General features: G+C 36.0%; 1 protein-coding gene and 1 long non-coding RNA gene across 5 annotated transcripts in view; both read right to left on the reverse strand.

The window, feature by feature from the left end:
- LOC125062329 (WD repeat-containing protein 7) overlaps window positions 1-18,630 on the reverse strand; it is a 139,886-nt gene that overhangs the window by 115,817 nt on the left and 5,439 nt on the right. The window contains exons 8-22 of one of the 4 annotated variants that reach the window (XM_047668164.1): window positions 18,391-18,417; window positions 15,952-16,042; window positions 14,932-15,079; window positions 13,814-13,915; window positions 13,595-13,735; window positions 12,901-12,979; window positions 12,470-12,611; window positions 12,125-12,182; window positions 11,510-11,671; window positions 10,426-10,546; window positions 9,940-10,103; window positions 8,779-8,873; window positions 8,024-8,108; window positions 7,048-7,116; window positions 6,253-6,345 (exon numbers count right to left, since the gene is read on the reverse strand). In XM_047668164.1, coding sequence (XP_047524120.1) covers window positions 6,253-6,345; window positions 7,048-7,116; window positions 8,024-8,108; window positions 8,779-8,873; window positions 9,940-10,103; window positions 10,426-10,546; window positions 11,510-11,671; window positions 12,125-12,182; window positions 12,470-12,611; window positions 12,901-12,979; window positions 13,595-13,735; window positions 13,814-13,915; window positions 14,932-15,079; window positions 15,952-16,042; window positions 18,391-18,417 — 1,577 coding nt within the window. The remainder of the gene's footprint in view (window positions 1-6,252; window positions 6,346-7,047; window positions 7,117-8,023; window positions 8,109-8,778; window positions 8,874-9,939; window positions 10,104-10,425; window positions 10,547-11,509; window positions 11,672-12,124; window positions 12,183-12,469; window positions 12,612-12,900; window positions 12,980-13,594; window positions 13,736-13,813; window positions 13,916-14,931; window positions 15,080-15,951; window positions 16,043-18,390; window positions 18,418-18,630) is intronic. The other 3 variants (XM_047668165.1, XM_047668166.1, XM_047668168.1) reach the window with 3 other exon arrangements.
- LOC125062338 lies at window positions 109-1,385 on the reverse strand. Its single transcript, XR_007119239.1, has 2 exons — window positions 894-1,385; window positions 109-327 (listed from the first exon to the last, which is right to left on the reverse strand). It is a non-coding gene; the product is annotated as an uncharacterized LOC125062338 (long non-coding RNA).

Here is an 18,630-nt window from a genome sequence, read left to right on the forward strand (position 1 = left end):
GTGCTGCGAGAACTCTATTGTTTCGTGCTCTGCTGGTAAGTGCTCTGCATACTTCACAGACATGACTCGACTTGCCTCCAAAGAAAAATCTTTTAATAAAACCAATCAAATATATCATCTTTTATATTTGCAACCTATCGGATAATTCCATCACGCGATCCGCAATCACGCGCATGTCATCATCAGATCTCAAATTGGTTTTCTTCATGGTTTTGTAAATCAAAACATCATCAGGTTGCTCGTAAATTTCGACTGAATTCGGTGTTATGTGTATGCCTCTGTGATGATGGTCGTGGTGCCATGCTGATGATTGGAAAATCACTAAAACTGAAAATATCTTTATATATAACCAGAAATTATTGATAAACTTGGGTATTATAAAATTACTGGCAGTTATTCTAAAAACGGAAATTGTTAAATATCGGATAATTATTAAGGAACTGTTTAATTAATTACAGAAACTAGGAATGATTGAAAATAGTTTTTCAATCATTTAAAATTTCTGACAATTTTACTAAATTGAAAATGATTAAATAATTGTAAAATACTCATAAACTGGTTAATTATTAACTGGGGAATTATTCGAAATATTAATTGAAAATGATTAAATAATTGGAAATTAGTAATAAACTGGTTAATTACTAAGAAACTGGGGAATTATTAAAAAACTTGGCAATTATTCATAAACTAGGGAATATTTAAAAAAAACTGGGAAATTATTCAAATATATTATTAGAATTTAGTAAATTTCTGACAATTTTACTAAAGTGTAAAAAATTAGAAATTATTAAAAATTCAAAAACTTAAATATTAGCAGCAATTGATGTTAATTCTTATTAAATAAAGAAAATAGTTAATCAGCTCATTAAACAAAAGTATATATAGGTACTTACGAAAAACATATAGCAGAAAAGCCTTCATTTTTTCAAAGATATAACACGAGGTGTTTCTTATATAGAAAAGTCATGGTGCGTTGTTAATTAAGTGTCATGTAATTTGAAATTAATTTTGTAATCATATTATCGAAACATGCAGCTAATTAACATTATCGAAACATATACAATAGTCCCACGGTCGCGACCAACACATAAACCGACACATATCTTTAGCACTTATAATTTCATATTTAGCCTTCCAAACACAGCCTTCATAACTTATAAGATCATCCAGGATACTTTCCGAAACGATCTGGGGGCGCGGCAGTGAGCCCGCCAAGTCGAACAAAAAAGCGGCCGTACTATTCTTTTTTTCGAAACAGTTCAGGCCATTTTCAAACCCCTATAACTTCGTTGTGGGTAAAATTAGAAGCCATCAGGACACAAGCCGGGATTGTATAAACACGGTATATTTCAAAATTTAATGTATGAATTATAAGTCAAAGTTTCTTAATTTTGCCACTCACTAGCACACTAGCAGACACAGAAGCTTCAAGAATACAGTTATTGTTTAATATTGATATACTATTAGATGGCTTATTATTACGGGGTCATGCTGCTGATGTCGAAACTATTCTCATCCTGCAGAAGAGGGCTTTTCGTGCAATCTATAATTTAAAATAAAGGTAATCTCTGAGAGATAAATTCATGGAATGTATATGTATACAAAAATAGTGATAAGTTTACTAGAATAGAACATACGCATAAATTTACTACTCCGTACAAACGTATGCTGCAATCTCCAAAAAAGAATTACTATCTAAAGTTAGTAATAATTTTTTTTTAAAACACTTTTTTAATAAAATCTCAGAGGCTCTTGTATCTCTGCCTTCTAATAAATTTAAGAAATGTTTTAAAGAAAAGCTTTCTATAAAGTTAACGATTATCTAGTTAATAAAAGGGACTGGGACTAGTGCTAGACAGGCTGCTTCTAATTAATTTGCGATATTTGTTTTAAAATAAGTGTTGTTTGATGATTTGCTCAAAGAGTACCGAGAGTTTTTTACGCCGGCTTTTTCTCTCGGCCTATACCCTCTGTCTTCTTTGCTGATGAGTAAGGATGAATAGGGATGTCCACCGATCCCAATTTAATGACGTGGTAATTATGTAATACCTTAAGACAGAAAGTCCATTAAGTAGAGATTGAATAAATTAACCGTTTTACTTCTCTTAAGAAAGAAATTATATAATACTTATATTATAAATAGAAATTATTTAATACTTTTTAGTGCATTCGCGATTATAACAGAAGAGGGGTGATTAATTTAAAAAAAATGTTATGTGCCTATCTGATACCTAATCCTCTCAAACTCAAACTCAAAATATCTTTATTCATAAAGGTAAACAAGTACACTTATGAATCGTCAGAAAAAAGTAATTTAATTGTAAATTTACATTTACTACCAGTTCGCAAGTCAAGGGCGTTCTGCTCTGTTTTGCTAATATTATATGTTTGCTTAATGTTAACTAAAATCTAAAATTGGTCATACTTTGTTGAAATATGTTTAGCATAATTGTCATGTATTTTAGAAAAGCTTGTAACATATATTATATGATGTGGTCAATTTTAATTATAAATAAGAGTCAAATTTATTTATCATTAAACAATTCGCTCTACAAATGACTTTAATAATACATAATTAAGTTCATGTTTGTTATTACGCACTCGAATGCCTTGAACAGGGCGTGGACTGTAAACTTATGGGAGCGAATTCGCTTCACTTTTAGGTCTGGGTCCTATGTATCTGTTTCATGAGGCAAGTAGGCGATCTTTGCCTATTTGGGTCTAATACCAGTGTTACAAAAAAAACATGGCGATTAAAAAGAGTGGCGGAGAGTTTATTGTCAGTTCTTCTCTTCCGTTCTACGCCCTTGATTTGAGAACTGGCACTAAATGTAAAATTAGAAGCATTGATATGTATTTCTTTACTGACGAGTCATAAGTGTACAATGTGTTACCTAGGTATATTATAAAATGATTTTTGAATTTGACAATATACGTGCTTCTTCATAATGTGTAGAAACCTTCCACGATCGCTGCGCCCGCCTGTATGTCGTGTATTTTGGCAACTAAAAAGCCAACTAATTCGATTTAGGGTCCTTCAAAGAGGGTCCAAATTCTTAAAAGGCTGACAACGCAGTTGCGAGCATTTTGGCATTTAGTCTCCATGGGCGGTACGTATTTCCAAACCAATTCGACTTAGGATCCTTCAAAGCGCGTTCAAATACTTAAAAGGCCGACAACGCACTTGCGAGCTTTGGAAATTTAGTCTCCATGGGCGGTACGTATTTCCAAACCAATTCGACTAAGACTACTTTAAAGCGCGTTCAAATACTTAAAATGCCGACAACGCACTTTCGAGCCTTCTGGCATTGTCCATGGCTATCACTTAACATCAGCTGAGCCTCCTGCCCGTTTGCCTCTTGATAAAACCTAATATTTAATAATACTGTAATATCAGCCCGTATATTCCAATCGTGAATAATGAATGTAGCTCACCTTGTGTACGCCACTTTAAAAATACTTCCGCATTGTAGAAAGTCACACAAACACTACTTTATTAATAACGAAATCTATATTGTTAATAATATTACGTCCTTATATGAAATTGAGGTTTTGTCCTCACCTATCAATCGACTTCAAATATCTCCTCTTTGTTTAGGAATTCCGAATTCAATTTACAGCTATTTACTCGTGCTTCGAAAAACGTTATTCGTTTCATTTTCCCGTTGAAAAATTATGGTGTAAATTTTCACGATGCGCGCGCGTCACAATTTTTTTTCTAGATGAGGCAACCTGATGTTATGTGCCCATAGACAATGACGAAGACTCTCTTCTTGAACGACAGATGTCGAGGTAATGCTAGTATACATTTAGAACCCGTTCTCTAATTCTCAAATTCTCTCCTAGGTTGGTTTTTGCGGACGGAATTTAGAAAATTCTGCTGATATTGAACAAAAGGAATAAGGGACGACGGTGTTAATGTCCTGTAAGAGATTATTGTTCTGTATTTGACCATTTAACAATTTGTATAAGAAACACCGGCTAGAGATCTCCGATCGTACAGTGACAAATCGCTGAAGGTACGGCCGGGTGCCTATGAGAAAATTCTGTACTAATTAATGCAAGGTTAATGATGTCAAACTTTTGACCACAATAATAGCGTTTTAAATCAGATACTTTTACATTTAAACACGTTTCTATTTCAATTCGACGACTCATTGGTCTAGTGGTTAGTACCCCTGACTGCGAATCCATGGGTCCCGGGTTCGATCCCCGGCTGAGACGAACATCGATGTGATGAGCATTTGGTGTTGTGCTTAGGTCTTGGGTGTTTAAATATGTATTTATATGTCTATCTATCTATATAATATGTATGTATATCCATTGCCTAGTAGGTACCCATAACACAAGCTTCACCAGCTTAGCATGGGACTAGGTCAATTGGTGTGAAATGTCTTTAAAAAAAATCTTCTTTTTAGGTATCTGTGTGCTCTTTTCTGGCAACGGCCTCCTCCAAATCCCACCATTCCTGTACTGTGCCACTCTCTGCCAAATACCACCTGCTGTTTCTTTAATTTGGTACATCCACGTTTTAATTGTCTTCCTCTTTTACGTTTGCTTGGGTACCAGTACTTTTTTGCTCCACTTTTCTGTACCGTACCATGTGCCATGCTTATTTCCACTTTTGTATATTTTTATTGTAACATTATGTTGTTACCTTAGTTGCTTTACTTAAAGCTGTATTGTTGATTTTGTATATTATTTTCCCTATCATACATATCCATCAACACACCGTAGCACTAAGTTTCAGATCCATATGTTAGTACTGGTTAAATAAAAGTATGTAGTACGTAGGTACTCTTGAATCTAAATCACTCCAAAATAAGGTTTATTTTAAATTGTATCAGATATATTATGTATTAGGTATATAAAAAGTGTAATTGAAAGTAAATAATCATTAATATATCAAAAAAATGCAGTTTTATATATCACGTGACACAAAACGATCACAGATTAGTCGAATTATTGTAGATGTCTTCGCCTGTCAAATCTTAAGCAACGCAACTCTTCGTTGGGAAGACACATTTAGTCAGAACTTAATATAGCGGGCTTATTGCTAATAAGCGATTTCTTTAAGAGAAATACTAAAGGGAAACAATATACTGCGTTTAGCTTATTGACGAGTAACTATAAAAAACTATTTGATATTGTTATTTAGTGTTTAAATAGCTTTAAGCATTATGGAGTTAAATTGTAAATAATCAATAACAAAATACATTGTTATTAATGTCACGTGACACAAATTTCGTCGGAGACTGTTTTCAAACGAAATTCATCATTTAAGGCCCTATCCCAGCACGAATTGTAGTGTCTCGGGGTGGACTGCGGGGCGCAGTTGAGAGCTGGAGCACTGAGGCGCGCCGGCCCGTAATAACAATTAGTTATGTTACATTAAATTAATGTAATTTCATCATTGTTTTTCTGAAATGGATTACTTGGCTTGCGATAAAATATATCGTGTAAATTACAAAATCATGTTCTATATACAATTTCGTCATAAAATGAATTCAAAGTATCAAAAATTGGTTATGTTTGGATTTTTTTTCTATCAAGCGAAGTTATTTAAATCGTGTATCGATCTTTAAAAATGGATACATCAACTACTCAACTCCGACATATATTTCTCCATTCGCCCTACTTCAAGAAATGATGACGGAAAATGGAAAGAAACAATGTAGGTACTTGTTCGGAGTTTGGCGACCAGATAGGTCCTTAAGAATGACAATTAACACGTCAAAAACGGTACGTCAACTGGTGCGACTTGTCTAAAATTATTTTGGCGGTTTTTTTAATTTGAATTATCAAATCCAATACTTTAAACTCAGATGTATGATGGCAATATAAAAATTCACCTAGTAAATAAACTAAAAAAGATAATTTATAAAAAACATACTATTATTAAGTATGTATATCTTCACCTTGTTAATAATCACCCATTAACTATGGTAATAGTAAAAAACAATGCGTTTCATTGGATGCATTCTCGTACGAAGCCGTCCATCTATAGCTGTCCCTTTCTAATATTACCCATTAACTACAATTTTTACTATTGCATAACAAACAATGCGTTTCATTGGATGCATTCCTGTACGAAGTTGTCGAACTTATAGCTATCCCTTTCTAATATTACCCATAAACTATCTTAAATTTTCACTGTAGTACAATAAACGACGCGTTTCATTGGATGCATTCTTGTACGAAGTCGTCGAACCTATAGCTATCCCTCTCACACTTATCTACCATCCCACTTACCTTTCGCGTCGAGTTGACTTTTCATTTGCTCGGCCTTAGCCTGTATTTTAGTCTGCATATTCTCAGCACCTTCTTTCATCTTAGCTAAAATACCTGAAATTAAAAAAATATATAAAAATCTAGTAATATTCTATATATTGCTTTTAAGAGTTTGTACAAAATATTTATGTTGTCCAAGAGTAGTATTGGCGTGAAGCCACTAGCTAGAGTGCCTAAGAGTTTTGATGATCTGTTACTGAGTGACATAATTAAGAAACTTTGACTAATTACAGGTTCAAATTGAATGAAATTTGTTTTTTTTTTTTTTTTTAAAGACAATTCACACCAATTGACCGAGTCCCATGCTAAGCTGGCGAAGCTATGTGTTAAGTGTTATGGGTACCAGGCAACGGATATACATACATATTATAGATAGATAGACATATAAATACATATTTAAACACCCAAGACCTAAGCACAACACCAAATGCTCATCACATCGATGTTCGTCTCAGCCGGGGATCGAACCCGGGACACATGGATTTGCAGTCAGGGATACTAACCACTAGACCAATGAGTCGTCAAAAAATATACAATCCCTGCTTGGTAAAAATTCAGGCTTCTAATTTTATCCATAACGAAGTTATAAGGTCAAATGAACTGCTTCGAGAAAATGCCGATGATTGATGATGATTGATGCATGATTTTTTGCTCGAAATGGCGCATTGCCGTGCCTTCAAATAATTTCGTTTTTTAAGTAGTATTTAGGTTCGACTAACACAAAAACCATTTCTGTAACATTAAAATAATACAAACCATGCTTGTCCTTCTCTTTCAAGAGCCGTTCCATATCTCCTGCTTTATCTTTCACACGCCCGAAGAAATCTATCCATGATAGCGTGCGTAAAATAACACCAATTTTATTTACAATCTTATACGACAAAAATCTTATACAACATTTTTCAGTTCATGAAGCTAAAACGTTTCTCTAGACAAGATGGCGTCGCCCTGTGACGTAACATGCTTGTAAACACGTCAATAAACGTCCAGTTTTTCACGTGTTTATCGTTCTTTTACACAAATACTAATATTTCGATCGATTTCGATTAGGATGAGACTGGCGAAGTCATTTACAAGCATGCTACCTTATCGATTTGACTAATCTGTGATTCATTCGGGTCACGTGACCGTCGTATGTACGTTTTTTTAATAAATTGTATATTTACGCTTCAGAGCCATGTTTTACACAGATTAATCTCAATAATGCACAACTACTAAAGAATCTATTTAACTTTTATAACCCAAAACAATGTGAACACTTTCAAAACAATATTTCGCTAAATCGACGGAAGTATCAAGAAATCTAGGTTCACACCCCACGACGTCACAACCAGAAATGACCTTCGCTTTTTGAATGGAATCTCGCTGTTGCCCTGAAGGCCGTTGGCAACTCAGCTCAGGCTCTACCTGAAAGTGGCTTTTCCCACAAGTCACAAGGGCGTCTCCTGCAAGACTCGGACCTCGACTTGGGCCATAGTCCATCGCCTGAGGGACGGAAGCTCCTAAAGGACCTGGCCTTCCCTGATGAAGGCTCCATTTATCTAGCTAACGTGATAGGATCATCCGGATCCATATTCGGAACTGGTTTTTCGCCTTCGAATTGGCAGTGCCCCAACTCGCCTTTCTCGCCATCCTACCCTCAATTTGTGCCATATACTAAGTATCTTTCATATGTTAACCGCATGGTACATGGTAAACATAACATTTATGTATGATAAACTGCTAAAAATACCTGATATTTTCTTCGCCGCGTCCGGACTCGCCGACTGCGTCAGAGCTGCCACCTTCATATACTCGCTGGTGATCAGACCGGCCGCCTAATGCAAATAAAAAAACTTCAACTTCATATAAAACTTCATTGTTTATGATAACAGGTTAATAGTAATAAAAAGTGGGTAGGTCAAAAAGAGGATGGGCCGGTGACTTAGTACAAACATAGAAATGAACTTGGTAACGCATTTCATACTCATGCGTTAGTAAGTCCATTGATGCATAGCCGGGGATCGAACCTACAATTTCAGGGATGAGAGTCGCACGCTGAAGCCACTATACCAACACTACCCGTTATAAATGGTAACTAGATCTTTATATAACTACTAGCTGACCGGGCAAACGTCGTTTTGCAATGTATATTATTTATAATAAAAAATAGGGGTTGATCGTAGAAGAGTGAAAGTTAGGGGTTGTATGTATTTTTTAATGCTATATCATAAAAAAAATTAAAAACAAAAAAAAATATCTAAAAATAAACAAATATATTTAGGACTACCCTTATCATTTAGGGGGATGAAAAATAGATGTTGTCCGATTCTCAGACCTACCCAACTACACAAAATTTCATAAGAATCGGTCAAGCCGTTTCGGAGGAGTTTAACCACAAACACCGCGACACGAGAATTTTATATATTAGATTGTTTGATATTTGGACAATAAAATCTCTAAACACATGAATAATTTTTTTTTAGGTTGAAACAAGTCTAGACTAACCTCCAAACTAGCTGGACTCATGGCAGAATACTCCTCGCTGAGCAGTTCCACTATCAGACCCTCGATGTCGAAGAAGAGTATGTGGCTCTCTGGGTCTGTGAATGAAATCATCCATATATATAGGAAAGATAACTCGCACCGACTCCAAGTCTTCTTCAACTACTGTCGCCGTATTTTGGCCCGAGAAGATCTCTAATGAGCAACTTTGGGAGCGCTGCCGAGGAACACCAATTAGCCAGCAGATCAAGCGACGCAAGTGGAAATGGATAGGCCATACACTCCGAAGAGATTCCAATCAAATCCCCGAGCAGGCGCTTGATTGCAATCCGCAAGGAAAGAGGAAAGTCCCAAGCAAACCCGGCGTCGTGCAGTTGCAGATGAGGAAAGACTTGGAACAAGGTGAAATACGAGGGTCAAGACCGAACGCGATGGAGACCCACTGTAGACTCTGCCCCATCTAGGGATTATAGGACATAAAGTCAAGAATGTCATATATATTCGAAGAATTTTATGCATACATGTTTTCCAATTCATATTTTTCAGCAGTTCTACCCCGTAAATTGCATAAGTAAATAAAATACCAGGAAAATGTCAAGAAAATGTATTTGTAGAAATATAGAGAAATACCTTTCAATTACATTCCTTTTTTTTAAGAACAGGGGCAATCCGGCAGGAGCCTCATCTGATGTTAAGTGATACCGCCCATGGACACTTAATGCCAGGGGGTATGGGCGTTGCCTTTTAAGAATTGGTACGCTCTTGAAGGATCCCAAGTCGAATTGTTTTGGAAATACCTGTCGCCTATAGACACACAGTGCTAGAGGTATCGCTAGTACGTTGCCACCCTTTTAAAAATTGGTACAATCTTTTCTAGAATGAACCTAAGTCGAATTGGTTTGGAAATAGTTCAGTGGGCTGTTTCCACATAGTGGTGGTGGAATAACTGCCTTAAATAATGCTCGAATCCCACCATCATCATCAGACGTCGAAGCAGAATACGAAATTCCACAACGGTATAAGCCCCTTTTTACATCACCACCATGTGAAACCCACCACCTTCTGACAATACAGTATCCAATATCGGCACTCAACTTTTTTTTATGTATATACCTTAATATTTGGAACAGCTCTGATGCTGCTCCAAATTCACAGACTACTCACCAGCAGGATTAGACCTGAAGCCCTGTATGGTCAGGGGTGGAGGCCTGGCCCGAGCCGGTTCAGCCAACGGGCCAGCATTGGAGCCGCGCTCTGATGCGTGCAAGGCAGCCAGACCGCGTTGAGTTGCCGCTCGCATTGCAGTGAGGTTGCGATGTCGAAGACCTCTGAACCCAAAAAAAAACTTCATTAACTCCCTCAAACATATATATTCTCTTTTGTCTCTTTCTGCCAAATTGTCTTCACACTCTGATGAAAAGTCATTATATAATATTCTCGTGTCACAATGTTAGTTACCATACTCCTCCGAAACGGCTTGACCGATTTTTATCAAATTTTATATGCATATTCAGTAGGTATGAGAATCGTCTATTATCTATCTTTCGAACCCCTAAGTGATAAGGGGTGTCCACCCCAAAAAAATGTTTATTTAGAGACTTTTTTTTGTTTTTATTTTTTTATGATACAGCATACAAAGCATAGACTCACCTAAAGAAATGCACAGCTGGATTCGCCAGACCTTGCAGGTCTGTGCCTGATGATATAGAGCCTCCAAGTTCATCAGCCGATGTATCATCACAGGCTGCTAGAACCTCTTCAGCTATCATACCTTGAAATTGAATTGTGGTACAAGCTTAATAAATAGATATATAAATTACACGTCACGCTGTTTGTCGGCTATGGACTCCTAAACTACTAAACCGATTTCAATCAAGTTTGCACACCGTGTGCAGTTTGATCTAACTTAAAAGATAGCTTATATCTTAATTTATACCCGCAATATTATTTTATTGCAAATTATTTGTTTATTATTTGACAGTCACATTAACAGATGGCGCTGTGTTGACAGTACCAACGTTTCACATAAGCTACAATTTTCTGGTGTGTCTGGCACAGGTGGCTGAATACTTGCCTATTAGATTGACAATCATGAAACAGATACATGAGGCCCAGACCTAAGAAGGTTGTAGCCCCACTGATTTAATTATTTCACTAATATCTAGAATTATTCATGAGGAAGGTTGAGGTATACAAGGTTCACGGGTCCGTAGTGTACCTATGTATATAAAGGCTTCAGAATTGTTTCATTCTAACTTTAACTGTGAGAATTGTACAACATGTCCATTATTATTTTTTTATGATATAATTTAGTTACCGAAAACTGTGGACTAACATCTTAATATATATAAATTACGTGTCACGTTGTTTGTCCGCTATGGACTCCTAAACTACTTAACCGATTTCAATTAAATTTGCATACCGTGTGCAGTTTGAACTAACTTATAAGATAGGATAGCTTACATCTTAATTTATACCTGCAATATTATTTGTTTATTATTTGACAGTCACAATTCTAACAGATGGCACTGTGTCGAAAGTACCAACGTTTCACATAAGCTACAATTTAATGGCATAACCACCAAAAAGCATAGTGGTCCCCATGACTGGTGTTCTCCTACCGTTTCCCTTGAGTAGTATACTACTATGTAATATAACAGAAACCTTAGCCACAGCAACGCTTGGCCGAATCTGCTAGTACACATATAAAATACATATATAAAAGAAATCTTACCATTTAAAACTCTATCCAAATGCCCAGTCTCCATTTGCCAAACATAAACAGTGCCGTCACTACATCCGACCACCATGAAGTCATCAGCCGGACGCCATTTTATCGTCACAACCGGAAATAGATGGCGGGAAGCGAGTGTTACGCACTTCCGTTCAGTTAAACCTGAAAAGGTTAGGTTACATATTTACTATTTAACCATTTCGTGTATTATTAAACATGTAAAATTTTAAATTTTTCATGTATTCATGCATTTCGCATAAAAAAAATATATTTTTGCTTATTAAAGTTGAAGCTGACATTAATAGTAGACATTTGACACTGATAGATGACACTGACGTTTCAGTTAATAAATTTTTCACGATCGCAAAAAAAAAAATATTTTGCTGAATCGGTGACAGTTGACATTGACAATTGACATAAACAATTGACATTGCGTCTAGGTATTTATTTTTACTCATTAAGGTAGGTACTCGCAATATTTCTTGTATATAGTTGGACGTCATTATAATATGAATATATCATTAATAGGCTAACGTTGGACTAAATTGTATCATTATCTCCTTAACAGTAAGAATACAAATACATTTTAAACAATGCTTTAGAAATAAAACTTACTTAAGAGCGTGACGCTATGGTCCGATGCGACAGCGCAAATGCATTTCTGAATCCTTGGCTGTAAAGTAAATAACAATTAAAATCTAGAAATAACTTCATAAAGCGATGTTAGGTAAACTGTTATAAAACTGATTTACTTTTAAAACTAATTTAAACACTTAATCTGATTTACTTTCGTAAACTGATTAAAACACTTAAACTGATTTATATTCTTAAACAGATTAACATTTGTAAACTGATTTAAATACAAAAACTGATTTATTTTCAAACCTAATTTAAATACTTAAATTGATATACTTTCGTAAACTAATTAAAATACTTAAAACTGATCTACTTTATACTTACACTGCAGTTATGAGGTGGAACGATCAATTGGGTGATCTCTCCCGCGTGAACGCAAAATCTATGGAGTAGCGCCCCACTGAACAGGTCCCATAGACAAACCGCGAAGTCTATTCCACCGGATACAAGATAGGCTCTGTCATACCTATAACGCAAATACACTTATTAGTAGACTAGTCACTTGATAAATACAAACACATGACGTGACATAGGCAAATAGATGATCATTTTTGTGACCGAGTGCGTCGACGGCCTAATCGAAGCACTTTTCTTGAAGGGAGCCCAAACTTAAATGTATCTTAAATATATAAAAAAATCTATTTCGTAGTACATGTATAACAGACGACAAAATAAATATAAATATAAACGATACCATATACTCGTAATTGTGTGTGTGTGTGTGTGTGTGTTCATTATTAAATTTGATAGGTTACCTATGATGAACATGATGCGGGTACAGAAGACAGTTCACGCGTCCATTGTGTCCCAATAACAACTGATGAGGTGGCCAATCTGAAACAAATATTAAAATTTTAAGTTTATAAATACTTTAAAGTGATTTTTATGTAGTTATCAGGTTTGTATATATACACTTATACTTAAGGTACACTTTATAGCTACGGTACACTTTATACCTGCAGTATACTTTATACGTAAAAAATAAAATAATGCAGTGGCGCTACAACCTTTTTAGGTCTGGGCCTCACAAATCTGTATCTGTTCCATGATGATTTGTCAATCTAATAGGCAAGTGATCAGCCGTCTGTGCCAGACACACACTGTCAAATTTTTGTGCCTAAGGCAAGCCCGTTTCCCCACGATGTTTTCCTTCACCGTTCGAGCAAATGTTAAATGCGCACATAGAAAGAGAGTTCATTGGTGCACAGCCGGGAATCGAACCTACGACCTCAGAGATGAGAGTCGCACGCCACCAGGCCAACACCGCTCAATACTTTATACTTCATTATACCTTAGGTACACTTATACCTAAGGTACACTTTATACCGCTGGTACACATTATACCTGCAGTATACTTTATACTTAATTTTATACATCCATTTATATTTATTAACCTCATAAATAAATCTCCTGCAAAAAATTGGCCAAATCAGCATTTATTAAACTTACCGTCTAACTGTTGATGGTTCCCATGTAACAGCTGAAGTTGAACCGTATGGGTAGCATTAACTATTATTATTGAACCATCTTCTCTGCCAACAACCAAACGATTTGCGGCCAATAGATATATAGAGGCTGTCAATTTAATTTCTGAAAAAAAAACTGTTAGTTATTACCTAATAATTAAAAATTACACGTTGTACAATTTAAAGTCAAAACTGAACTCACCCGGTTCGTCAGGATGGCTCAATTGATCCAGAATACCCACTGGGCTGGGACTCATTTCCGCCCAAGCCATTTCCAAACTGGTTGTCACTATGGGCGCACGCGCTGCAACAATGTATTGATTATGGTTTAACATTTTAAAAAAGCTTTGACGGAAACGCGATTATTGAATAACAGATAAACTAATAATGTATTTCTTTTAGTATAGTCTGTATGTGTGCGCTAATTTGATAATTCTGTCAAGTAATTATTATTATCTCGCTTTTATGTATCTGTTTCATGAGGCAAGTAGGTAATCAACCTATGCCTGATTGGGTATAATGCCGGTATTACGATGTTCTCGCTACAATCTTTTAGGTCTGGTTCTCTGTTTCATGAGATAAGTAGATCATCAGCCTTTGCCTGATTAGTTCTAATGCCCATTTTACGATGTTCACCTTCGTACGAGCGAGTTTAACATACTTGAGAGAATAAACAAAAGGAAGACGGCACGTCAAGTAAAAGGATCGGCAGATGGTCTGTCGCAGAGACCGAGCACGCTATAGAGAATGGGGTAAAATAAGAGGGGGCTATGTCAGAAGACAACCTGACCCCACTGTGGTTATGAGAAATTTCATTTTTGTTATACTTCTATTGGCGCGTTAGGGAAAAATTATGAGAGAAAAATGTTTACGATGTGCGCGCACACCGTCACTAAAAACCGACACCTTGAAGTTAGCTATAGTCAACATTTTACTTTTTTCCATTGTTAATGTCGTTTTTTCTACAAAAGGCGAAAGATAAAAAATTTAAAAAGATTTTTATCTTGTTACATAGGTACACACACGTATTTTTTATACGATAGGGGGATAATGAGCCCAGGAGATGCTCCTCCTCCAAAGGGCAGTCATCGCAGCCCATGGGCACGCATTTTAGTGGGTGTCGGGCCAGGGAGAAAGCCCTCTTTTAAAACAATTGGATGTTTTAGAGAAGGCTTCCCAGGGAAGAATTCCACTAGTCATCGATTGCACAATTCGCTAGTTCGCAGTAGAAAATGCCTACTGAATCGACTTTCATCATCATCACCATCTGTCCATTTTGTCAAGGGCTGTATTTAATTATGTTAACTAATGAATACTCACACATAACCTTATTGGGTACAGGCATGGCTGCATCATCCACATTCCACAGAAGAACCACTCCAGCTGAATCTCCTCTCAGTAAGAGTCTACGTTGCTTCCCACCCACAGATGTTAGGATGAACCTCATGGCTGGAGGACATGATAGAAGCTGAAACGTTATAATGGTTGGTTAGTATGTAAAAAAGATGTTCTTTTTGTAATTTACAGATTTTAAAAATTTAATTAGTCAAAAAGACCCTTACATGGAATGGCTCAGTGGAAGATAAGACGCTCACCAGAAACCTGGGAAGTTGGAAATAAAAGGATAGCTGGTTAAGGAACGTATGGAAAATGGTGACGAGGATGAGATAAGTGGAAGAATTTGGAGGAGACCTTCACTCCATCGGAGGCCATGTAAAGTTAAATATAATGACTTTTTTTATTTTGTTATACATTGGTTGTTACAAGAGTCCATCTCAAAATAAGAAAAGGAGAAAGAGATTACGTAACTCAGATTTGGGCTTAACTGAGACATCCGTTAAGTGACATTTGACAAATTAAAATCCAACCTCTCTTCAAAATGAATATTAAAATAAATCCAAAAACACTTATAATAAGTCATTATATTTATTTTTAAGCCCATGGACACCAAACTCTTTTTTTAAGTCCATCTCCTAAAACAGTCTGTAGCGAGCCAGTTCACCACCTTGTAGACGAGCCGATCTCGTAGCCGGCTCACACACACATGCGGCACGTAAGGCCGTGCAATGACCGTAGTTCAGTGACCGGAGTTGAATAACAGTAGGTCAATGGCCAACCTTAAGAATTTTCATAACCAATAGACGGAATAATATCTCGAATTTTAATTATTTTTTTCTAATAATAGTTCAGTCTGCTCGCAAGCATTGTGTCCTCAACTATTCAGTAAATTAAGTGGTTGAACACCTAATATATAGCTATATTTATCTAGTTTTTTTTCTATTGCTAAAAGACCACTGGTATTATTTCTGAAATCTTTAATCTATAAAAATTATTACCTACCTTATTATCTGGGTGAGCCAAAATTCCATACAAAACAGGACTATCATGGTCCACAGTTGGTCCATGAAAGCCTTTATGGTCGGGAACGGAACTAAAAACAATTTTTTATTTATGTGGGTAACAGCAAAAAGACTAGGTCTCAAGTCGAAAGAGTCGTTATTGATTTTTCTACGCATTGATCAGAGGTCTTGGGTTCGTTTGGGGACAGCATAGTTCACTTGGTGACAATTACAATGTAAAATACGGACATTTCTGGTAGATAATATTCGCGGAAAATGGTTATAAGATTATAGGTGTAAATACATGTTGTTGTGTTAAAAAAAAAGTGAAATGCAAAATAAATAAAACTAATGTACTACATGACATTTTACCTTTAGCACAAACTATACGAAAAATCGAATAGTCAATACAAACTATACGAACAATTTGTTGATTAGATTTGGTAAGTAATCAATTTGAAATGGTTTTAAAAATCTTGCCAATCTATATGCAGAAGATTTTCTAAAGCAATAAAATAGAGGAAACTAATTTCATTTGTAATCTTTATTTTTATTAACACAATTGTGAGATAAGTCCAAGTATGATGAACGAAATTGATGGATGTCATAGTGCTAGACAACTCCTAATAAAGCTTAATGTATGTTATACTTGAAACGTTTGTGCTAAAGATACTATATTTAATAACTATTTCTATGTGCGCTCTAATGACTTAATATCCTTAACATCAATGCACAATTATGGAGAATTTAAACTCAAGGTCAATCCAGAGTTAAAATTATGACATTAGCCACACGATGGTCACGTGACTTCTGTATGTCAATATTCAATGTTTCTGAAACACCGGAGTCAAAATTAGCGCTTAGGGCAGATTCAGAGAGACTAAGCGTAAATAATTTTTATTGTGTCGAAATTATTACATTTCTGTCAGGAGTCACACTTAATTCCAAGATTCGACTCTTTAGACATATGAAAAACACAATTCACGTTAAGGGCTCCACTCTTTTGACATACATAAAACACAATTCGCGTTAAGATTTCACTCTTTTGACATAAGTAAAACAGAATTCGCTTTAAGATTCGACTCTTTAGACATAAGTAAAACACAGTTCGCCTTAACTCTCAACTCTTTTGACATACGTAAAATACAATTCGCGTTAATACTCAACTCGTTTGACATACGTAAAACACAATTCGCGTTAAGACTCCACTCTTTTGACATACGTAAAAAACAATTCGCGTTAAGCCTCCACTCTTTTGACATACATAAAACAAAATTCGCGTTAAGCCTCTACTCTTTTGACATACATGAAACAAAATTCGCGCTAAGGCTTCACTCTTATGACATACTCAAAACACAATTCGCCTTAAGACTCAACTCTTTTGACATAAGTAAAACAGAATTCGCGTTAAGATTCGACTCTTTAGACATACATAAAACACAATTCGCATTAAGACTCAACTCTTTTGACATAAGTAAAACAGAATTAGCGCCAAGACTCCACTCTTTTGACATAAGTAAAACACAATTCGCGTTAAGATTCGACTCTTTAGATATACGTAAAACACAATTCGCCTTAAGACTCAACTTTTTTGACATAAGTAAAACAGAATTAGCGCCAAGACTCCACTCTTTTGACATACGTAAAACACAATTCGCCTTAAGACTCAACTTTTTTGACATAAGTAAAATAGAATTTGCGCCAAGACTCCACTCTTTTGACATACGTAAAACAGAATTAGCGCCAAGACTCTACTCTTTTGACATAAGTAAAACAGAATTAGCGCCAAGACTCCACTCTTTTGATATACGTAAAACAGAATTAGCGCCAAGACTCCACTCTTTTGATATACGTAAAACAGAATTAGCGCCAAGACTAAACTGAATTAGCGCCAAGACTCTACTCTTTTGACATAAGTAAAACAGAGGTTGCGCCAAAACTTCACTCATTTGACATAAGTAAAACAGAGGTTGCGCCAAGACTCCACTTTTTTGACATACGTAAAACAGAATTAGCGCCAAGACTCCACTCTTTTGACATAAGTAAAACAGAATTAGCGCCAAGACTCCACTCTTTTGATATACGTAAAACAGAATTAGCGCCAAGACTCCACTCTTTTGATATACGTAAAACAGAATTAGCGCCAAGACTCCACTCTTTTGATATACGTAAAACAGAATTAGCGCCAAGACTCCACTCTTTTGACATGCGTAAAACACAATTCGCGTTAAACTCCACTCTTTTGACATACGGAAGTCACACTTAGCACTAAGCCTTTATTCTTACGGCGAGATTCAGAAACGAGACTTAGCAAGAACCACGACTCCCGTATCCAATACATGTTTGACGTACTATTTAAAAGTCTCGTTTCTGATCCTCAGATAGTTGACAACTAAAAAGCAAACCAAAAAATGATTCTAAAAATATATCAAGTGCTGACCTATTAATAGCCCGTCCGCGCAGTTTGCTATAAAAAACACATGTAGCTTTAATATACCATAAGCATTCATTTTTTATTTATCCGGAAAAACCAGAGCCGCTAAACTTTCAGGCCTGGGCCCCGGATTTATATATCTGTTTCATGATTATTTTGTCTATCTAATAGGCAAACAGATGATCAGCGTCCTGTGTCACACGCCATTGTGTATGGTCAGAGGCAAGACGGTTTCCCCACTATGTT

Source organism: Pieris napi, chromosome Z (genome assembly GCF_905475465.1).
Source record: "Pieris napi chromosome Z, ilPieNapi1.2, whole genome shotgun sequence".
Classification (NCBI taxonomy): Eukaryota; Metazoa; Arthropoda; class Insecta; order Lepidoptera; family Pieridae; genus Pieris; species Pieris napi.